This window comes from Solanum stenotomum, chromosome 1, assembly GCF_019186545.1.
Source record: "Solanum stenotomum isolate F172 chromosome 1, ASM1918654v1, whole genome shotgun sequence".
NCBI classification, from domain to species: Eukaryota; Viridiplantae; Streptophyta; class Magnoliopsida; order Solanales; family Solanaceae; genus Solanum; species Solanum stenotomum.
The window spans coordinates 28,649,278-28,658,835 of record NC_064282.1 but is presented as its reverse complement, the minus strand read 5'-3'; the positions used below and the strand labels follow the sequence as shown (position 1 = coordinate 28,658,835).

At 32.7% G+C, this 9,558-nt stretch overlaps 1 protein-coding gene across 1 annotated transcript; it reads right to left on the bottom strand.

Annotated features, from left to right (window-relative positions):
• Positions 1 to 537: 537 nt before the first annotated feature.
• Positions 538 to 1,131, bottom strand: LOC125870733 (agamous-like MADS-box protein AGL62). Its single transcript, XM_049551268.1, has one exon. The coding sequence runs from the start codon at positions 1,129 to 1,131 to the stop codon at positions 538 to 540; it is 594 nt and encodes a 197-aa protein (XP_049407225.1).
• Positions 1,132 to 9,558: the final 8,427 nt, after the last annotated feature.

Sequence of the window (9,558 nt, the reverse complement as noted above, 5' to 3'; positions counted from 1 at the left end):
TGAATATAGATACAGATAATAAGAACTTAATTTCTTTTAAATTAGTTGTTGCACTTCAAGGAATTGACAATGTCGTATTCAATAATCATTTCCTACTTGTACTTTCAACACTTGTACATCAATATCAATGTTAACAGCAAACAAAGTACCACAATCTTCTTTTGTTTTAATTTATTTATCTGATTGTTACTTGACATAAAATATAAAAAAAGACTTTTGAATCTTACGGTCTTAAATTTAAAATATGTGAAATATAACAAAATGCTCTTTATTCTTGTGGTTTTAAACATGGCATGTGAAAATTATAAACTTTAAGTGTTGTAAAAAGACATTCTTTTTTAAGCCGATAAAAAAAATAAGACAAAGAAATTCAAACGAATGAAGTACCAAAATAAAAGCTTATTCCATTCCATGATCATAAACATACCCAAAGATAAAATTAAAATCATATATAAAAAAACTTAATCATCGAAATGACATACTTAACTCTATAAATACCAAATTAAGTCACTGAACTTTAAATAAAGCAAGAAAAATCTATTCACTTGATTGAGATGGCCCTTCATTGGAATCGAACGAAGTGCTTTCCCTAACTATTAAAGGAGCGAACGCACTTCCAATAGTTTGATATGGGAATACCTTATTAGCCTCCAAAAGTTGGCTCGCTACTCTTTCAACTTCTTCATCCGCAGCTTCCAAGGCCTCACACAAGCTTTTAAGGTCAGAAAAGCTAAGTTTTTCATGTGAAGGTTCTGTTCTCAATGCTTGAAGTGCTTGTCCATGTTTTCTTTCTTTTTCGAGTTGTCTCTCCAACATGTTCAGCTTTCTATTGATCTCATCAACATTGGCATTTTGATGAGCTATAATGATGGGGTTAGGATCATTAGTGCCAGGTGTAGGATTCTCTCCGAGAAATTTGTCCACAATTGACTCGACGGAAGGATGCCCACATGCATATACTTTGTTGCTGGGAGAATATACTACAATAGCAACATCAGCACCACACAAAGTAGAGAGCTCACTTGCCTTCTTAAATAGGCCAGTACGTCGTTTTGAGAATGTAACTTGTCTGCTGGTTTGATTTTGCATCCTCACAATTTGAATTCTTCTGCGGCCATTAGGTCTTCTCATGGCTAAACTTTTGATTTGAGAATGTAAGAAAATGTGATGTTGAGTCTTTATTTTAAAGATGTATTTATAGAGATAAAATCATCATATAATTATTTGATGAAAATTAACTCAAATAACAAAAATGTAAATATATTTATGATGATTCCTTATTTGGTAGGATTTGACCCAAATCATAATATTAATTAAATTCCTTTTTTGTTTCATTGTATCTTTGTCAATCAGTAACTATAGTAATTACAAATGGCATATTTTTTAGTTAAATTCATTTTACTAGATTATTGAAAAAGTTTTTATAGTGTCATTCTTTTGTGATAAATGTTTTAGTAAGTTAATATTTAAATTGATGATAGTTTCTGAGGTAATTATTTTTTATTTTATTTGTATATTTTCTAAATTTGTTCTTGTTCAATTATGTATATTTTCTAATTTAGAAATGCTTAATAATATACCTTCCACTATTAGATTTAACAATATGAAAATATTTATTTTCTAACTCATCTTGACGTTCAAAAAAAGTTTAACAACTTCAATTTAAATTTTAAGGTATTTCAATGTCTTCTAGAGCATTTGCAAACTTGTAAAATATACTTATAACTTAGGGAAAATGCATAAGTACCCCCCAGCCTATGCCCAAAATTCCAGAGACACACATAACTTTTACTAAGGTCCTATTATCCCCCCGAACTTAATTTATCTATAATATTCTACCCCTTTTCTCCCTACGTGGCACTATATTGAAAAAAATGTCAACATGCATTGGGCCCACAAAGATAGTGCCACGTAGGCCAAAAAGGGGTAGAATATTACATATAAAATAAGTTCGGGGGGGGGGGGNCCTTAGTAAAGGTTAGGTGTGTCTCTGGGATTTCGGGTATAGGTTGGGGGGATACTTATGTATTTTCCCTATAACTTACGACAAGTTAAATAATATCATAATATAAATCCAAATCCTAACACAATTTAACATGTATAAACCACTTTAGGATATTCTCATACACTTTATATTCACAAGCAACTAAGATGCCAAGTCAACATGTACCTAGAACGCAAGCCAACAACATATTTGCAGGTAACTAAGATACCAAGTCAACTATCCATGGCCAGGAGGACCCACACCCACAATTCTGAAGTCAAAACCTGTCAGCTAACAAGAAAACAATAACCAAGAACATAATATAGTCAAACAATAACCTAACCGGACTCCATAAGCCCGCAAGGTACAACAACAAACATAACCCAACCAGCGCCCATAAACCGAATGGTACAATCAACAAACAACTATACTAGTGACAAATGATTCATATGAATGCAGGGAGAGTAGTAGGACAATTCTTAACCTTTAACCACAAGCAATCCCATAAACGGGCCTTCCAGCAGACAAGAAACTCCCAGGGGTGTAAGCCACCCAACTAGCAAGAGTAAACCAGGGGGCGCAAATATAACAAATCAAGGCCACCCAGCCAGACAGTAAATTGCCAGGGGAGTAAGCCGTCCAGTTAACAAGAGTAAACCGGGGGCGTAAGTATAACAAATCATGCAAGAAGGGCATCGACGCGTCAGGTAGTAAAGTGAAACCTTGGGAGATGAGTAGTATCATCGACTCCTTGAGTTCTGGAGTTGTTGAGTTCCAAGTATTGAGTTTTATGCGTGGTTATTGAAAACCTTGAATTGAGTTGTTCGCATCTATAATTCGGCATGAACCCTATTTTAAGAAGTATTTTTTAATAAATTGTTTTAAAACTTATTTTAAGACTTGAGCATATGAGTTTGAGGAAGAGTAGAGCTGAGTTCATTTTCTTTAAAATGATATATAGGAACTAAGGTATTCTCAAGAGTAAATGTTTTCACATTTAAGATGAGTGGAAACACCAATTTTCAAAAGAGTTTTCATGAGCAGTTTTAGTACCATCTCTTTTAAGAGAAAGATTTTGAGTAATAATCTCCAACCACAGAAAGTGTTATGTTTTTAAACATATGAGCTAGTTACATTTTGGGAGTAGTATTGAGTATCGATATGGGAACGAGTTTAGATAACTCAAGTCTCCATAAACCATAAGCCAACGTGGGTAAAAAGGGTCATAATTTTTAGATGATTCCTTAATGCTTTTTAGCATATTATTAGTGGATCCACTTAGTAGTAGGTTTTATACCCTGGCAAAGTATAGGACAGTTCTGACAGCGTGGGAGAGACGATGTATCATCACATAGCTCATAGTGATGGTTGTCGATTAGAGAATCTCCCACATAGTTATATTGTATTTTTATATACAAATTGAGTTCTTATTGTATTCTTCAATTTATTGAGTTGCTATATTGCATCTTTTGTTGTTGTTTTATCTTTAGTTGGGTATCCAGAGTTGAGTCTCTTATTATTGAGTTGAACTTTGTTTCATTGAGTTGAGTGAGTTGAGAAGAGGTAAGTTTGTTTCTTTTTCATCAGTTCAAGCTTTTGTTTATGCTTTAGAATTCTCCCCTTTACATGCTCGTACATTCCATATACTGAGTCATTTGGCCTGCATCTTTTCATGATGTAGATACATGTATTTAGGATCATCAACAGGTGCTTCGTTGAGGTCAAGTGATATTCCAATCAACTTTGGTGAGCCTTTTCATAATCCGGAGGACTTCACCTTTATCTTATAGCTAGTAGTTTTGAGATGTCGTAGGTCTTGTCCTGATATCCTTCTATAATAGTAGAGGCTTTATAGATAGACAGAGTTGAGGAGTTTCTGTATTTACTTTCATTTTGAGTATTGTACAAACTTTTAAAAAGGTTGAGTATTCGAGTTTATTGAATTTATTTCAGTTTTAATTAAGCTTTTGTATGCTTGAGTTAGTCTTCCGCTTTTAGCCAGCCAGGATGAGCGTTCACTTGGGGACCAACAATGGTTCTCGAGTGTCTGCCCCGTCCAAAGTGTAGGCTCGGGTCGTGAAAACCCTACTAACTCAAACTCGACATTTTTGACGCGATGTAACTAACGAAATTCTCATCCGACGCTCGTAACTCAAAATGTTGACCGAGGTCAACCCTATCATGATCTCAACTCAAGAGGGGTCAAATCACCAAAAACACACTTGATCGAATCGGGAACCACATCAATCATTCANTTAAGCTTTTGTATGCTTGTGTTAGTCTTCCGCTTTTAGCCAGCCAGGATGAGCGTTCGCTTAGGGACCAATAATGGTTCTCGAGTGTCGGCCCCGTCCAAAGTGTAGGCTCGGGTCGTGAAAACCCTACTAACTCAAACTCAACGTTTTTGACGCGATGTAACTAACGAAATTCCCATCCGACGCTCGTAACTCAAAATGTTGACCGAGGTCAACCCTATCATGATCTCAACTCAAGAGGGGTCAAATCACCAAAAACACACTTGATCGAATCGGGAACCACATCAATCATTCATGAAATACAAACTAAGCATGAAAATGCTACAAAAAAGGGCAAAATGGTCATTTCATAATTAAAAGCCAAATCACAAGAAATGGGACATTACAAGAGAAGTTGGTTCCGCTTCCACTTAAAAGTAGTTTTATTGATTTGTCAAACATCTTATTTTCCAAAAGAAGTGTTATTTGCCTTCCAACAATAATGTCAAACAGACTCTAAATATTGAGACTCATTAGGAGTGGCGAAAGGATGTGGATGTAAGGGAAATAAATGATATTTTTATTAAGGAAACGAATAATTAATTCTCTTAATAAGGAAATAAATGATATTCTTAATAATAAGGAATAAAATAAATAGGGTGTATTTAAATTTTTTAACAAATTTTGTAGACATTATATAAGGAAAAGAAATTTAAAAGTGAGAAAAAGATAAATAACAATGATGGTTATAAAGAGGTGTCACATCGTCCTATATATATATATATATATATATACCCTTATATTGATTTTACTCATCGAGAGTGGATAAAGATCGCGGGTGTAAAGGAAATAAAGTAAATTCTTAATAAGGAAATGAGTAAATGATACTCTTAATAAGAAAATAAATTATATTCTTGATAATAAGGTGTATTACAAGTTTTAAACAGATTTTCTAGATATCATATAAGGAAACAAGTCAAGAAAATGAGCAAAAAAATAAATAGCAATGTTGGCTATAAAGATATGCCACATCAGCTTGTATATGTCTAGGCTCTAGCTTTATATTGATACTCATCTGAAATTGAGAAAGGACGTGGTGTAAAAGAAAAAAAAATTATACTCTTAATAAGGAAATAAATTATATTCTTAATAATAAGGAATGGAATAAATAAGGAGTATTTAAATTTTTTTTAACAAATTTTCTAGACATCATATTAGGAAAAAAAGTTAAAAGATGATAAAAAAAGATAAATAATAATATTGGTCATAGGAAAGTGCCACGTCATCTTGTATATGTTTAGATTTATATTATATATAGATATAGATTGTTGGACCAAAAATATCAAACAAATCCACTCTACATTAGTTCATCTGTTACTTTTTGTATGTCAAGAAAAGGAAAGAGAGAGAGCTATATTTCATCAAATTCAAAAAAAGGATATAAACAGCTTTTGCAAACATCATGACTCCAGGTATATGTCATCCTCTCTTCTTCCTCTTTTGGGCTTTTGGGCATGAATTTGATGATATTTGAAAAGAAAACTAAAGTTAGAGTTGAAAAAGGGTATTTGAAAATTAATGTAAAAGAAAAATAATAGTTGAAAATGTGCTTGGTGTTATATGAATCCAATGCATTTGGTGAATGTCTATTCAATGAATGTTATCTTATATATATACACCTTAACTTTTGTAATCTTTGGGTGATTTATCATCCTATAAAATAGGAAGTTCTTGATTTTTGAAAGATACACATGAAGCCATTTAAATAAAATGATCTCAACTTTCTACCTCCATATCTTTGGTTTATACTTCTTATTCTATATTGCTCATATTTTATAATACGTTATCAACATGATTCTCTAATAATCAACTGAGTTATATACGTCTACAAATTTGTTTCACATTAAAATTGTAGGGTATTTTTGTGCTACGAACATCAAGCGAGAAATAAAATCATAAATGATGAACGACATAAAGTCTTGGAAAAATTGAATACTTTGGCCAAAGTTGCAACTAATGGAAATCAATTTAGGCAAGTGGTGACACCAACATGAAATAATTTCCGGTATTGATGTTCTTTCGATTACATTAAGGTATAGTTTCTAATTAAAATGAGACCCTTCTTTTTATCGAGATCCATGATGGTAACATAATATCTATTTGATGCCTTTGTATCTCTTTTATGTTGTATTTTAATTGATTCAGGAAAACTAATGTGTTAGTTTTGTAACTCATGTGAAAATGCTTACAAATGTTAGCGGATTTACAAATAAACTATACAAGTGTTAGTTTATAAAGAAAATTAATACATGTTTGAGATAATATTTATGTGACTCAGGGCATAAAGGTTTTTCATAAAAGTCTTGGCATTATTGTACATAGATGTCTTCTCTTGTGGTGGATGCAATGAGATTTTCTTTTATCTGGCAATATATGAAAAACTTGAATGCATTTAGGAAAATTGTTGTCATGTTAAATATGTTATCCATGTATAACTAAATTTTCGCAATGAATGTACTCTCTAGTACTGTGATTATTTTTCCAATACATTTAACCAAACATGCCATAAAATTATTCATTTTCTCCTCGCAGATGCTAAAAGAGTTGTTGGTGGAGTGGAAAGAGAAGATAGGATCAGTAAACTGCCAGGAAATGTTATGAATCATATCGTAGAGCTTCTTCCTGTTGAAGACGCAGCAAAAACCAGTATTTTGTCCAAAAAATGGAGATACATTTGGGCCAGGCTTCCAAATCTGTGGTTGAACAGGGCCTTTTGGATATATTGCACGACTCAACAAATTTTCAGAGAAAGAGTAAATACAATTCTCTTACAACATCTTGGAGATATTGAGAAGTTTCATCTTGTAGAATCAGTACGTTCGTCTTCATATGCACATACGGATAGATGGTTGGTTTATGTCACTAGAAAAGGTGTCAAGGAGTTATGCCTTTACATGCCAGATAATCGCACTTATAAAGTGCCGTCCTGTGTACTTAATTGTCCAACCCTGACACATTTGGAACTCTTAAAGTGTTTGTTCAAACCAGCAAAATCCTTTGTTGCTTTCCATCATCTAATAAACCTTCGTCTGCAAAGGATAACCTTTGTACCAACCACTGAGTTTTATGTTATCGATTGCTTCTTGTCAATTTTGCCTTGCTGGACTGTCGTGGCACTCAATACCTGAACATTATTGTCTCATCACAATTGGAGCACTTGGTTGTTCATGGTTGTCCCTATCTCGATCTAAATCTCTTTATGAACTGCAAAGGATTGAGAAAGTTACAACTTGAAATAGACAATGTACTGGATTGCAATCCAAATCCAAAACAGGAAGAAAAGTCAACTTGGAAAAGCTTGTTTTAAGCGTCGCAGCTACACTTGTGTTACTCCAAATTGGTTCAAGTTGCCTTGAGGTAAGCATTTGACATGTTGTTATACTTGTATATCTTATAGGATTTGTATTCATGTAATCCTATTTTTTGTTGCTCTAAAGCTTTTGACGGCTGACAGAATTTCTAAGGGGGGTCCTTTTGCAAGCTTGCAAAAGCTGTCATTAGGAATAGACTTGAGAAAACTGCATCAGACTACTTGCGCTCTACAGTTGATAAAGAATTGCCCCAATTTGAGTATACTTCAGATTTCGGTAAGTAATGGAAATTTATAATGTGATCATAACTTGATATGTGTATTTTTTTATAGTTGTGACTGCCAATTTTGAATACCGGTTCCACTTTTGAATACCGGTTCCACTTCTCTCTAAGTTTTTTGTCCTGGAATATTATGTATTCCGTGAACCTTTAACATGATATGGAACACATCCACTTAGTAAGATAGGTTTATGTGGTATGTTTATGTAAGCACGAGAAGTGTTAACTGATTCAATATTTGGTTTATACCATTAGGTATGTGCTTCTGGCGACAATGCTGAAGCAGTTTTGAAATACCTAACAGACTGATTACTTGCTTGGACCTACGACTCAACAACCTCAAGTATGTCGCGATCAATTGTTATGAGTGCTCAAAAACTGAATTGCTTTTTACAAAGCTATTGTCCGCTTGCGTTCCATCTTTGGTAAGGATGTGCATTGAGCAGAAAAAAGCCATTGATTCCAGAGAGGAGAGCAAAATCATCAAAAAGTTGATGTGTTTCCTCAGAGCTTATTGAGAATATGAGTGAGAATCTTTGAAGAGATTTTGTAGAATTCAAATACTTCCACGATATCTCAGTCATTTCTTGAAATTTTTCCATTGCCTCTTTTTTGTTGATACACCATAATCTCTCATGTAACACTCAATTCTAGTCGCGATCTGACCTCTACCCTTCCCTCAGGGGCGGCTCAAACCCATTGGTGGCCTAAGGCTAAATCAAACTAGAGGCCTTAAAAAAAAATTATAAATGTTTTTATTTTAAATCTATTTTTCTAGCTTTTTGAGATGCAAAGTTAATAATTTTTGTGTAGTCAATCTCTTCTAATAATTCTTTTTCAATCGATAATATAGCCAAACCACTTAATCTTTCTTGAGACATTATCGATCTTAAATAATATTTTATTATTTTTAATTTTGAAAAACTTCTTTTGACTGAGGTGACTGTAACAGAAATTGTTAACATTATTCTATAAGCAATATAAGCATTTGGAAAAGAATCAAGTCTTTTTATTTGATTGAGTATCTCAATTAGAATATTGTCTTCTACTTTTATGATTTCCCTTAACACTTTTAATTCAGAAAATAAGTCTAAACCGTCAATATCAGAGTGAGTATTATGTTTTAAGGAACATTCAAGTTTAAGACAATTTTTTTTCAAATTCTCATCATCTAATGATCTCAATTTTTTCCCACTAAATAGAAAACCAAAAATATTTTCATATACTTCAAATTGTTCAAATCTATTTTGAAGTGAAAAGATGGCTTTGACTACTATTTATAAGAAGTAATCAACTCTAAATGATTCTTCAAGAGATCTTGTGATTTCATTATCAACATTCTCATCAAATTATTTTTTCTATAAATTACACGTTTCTTACGAAATACAGGTTCTATATTCATCTCTAATGCAATTTCCTTAGCCGAAATCATAGTACTTGTAAATCCTTCTTCTCTAGCTATATGTTTTAAAAAAAAGAAACTAAACCTCTTAATTGATCTATAGCGACATCAAAATCTAACAAATATTTTAAAACACTATTTACAATAGAAAATAAAAAATATAATAAACATAAGACACAAAACAAAAATAATAGTAGAAGTTAGAATGATATTACCGAATTCAAAATCTATGAAGACTTGATTTCCAAAAATGAATCGGGTTGCTGCAATATAGTTTTCTCCAAATT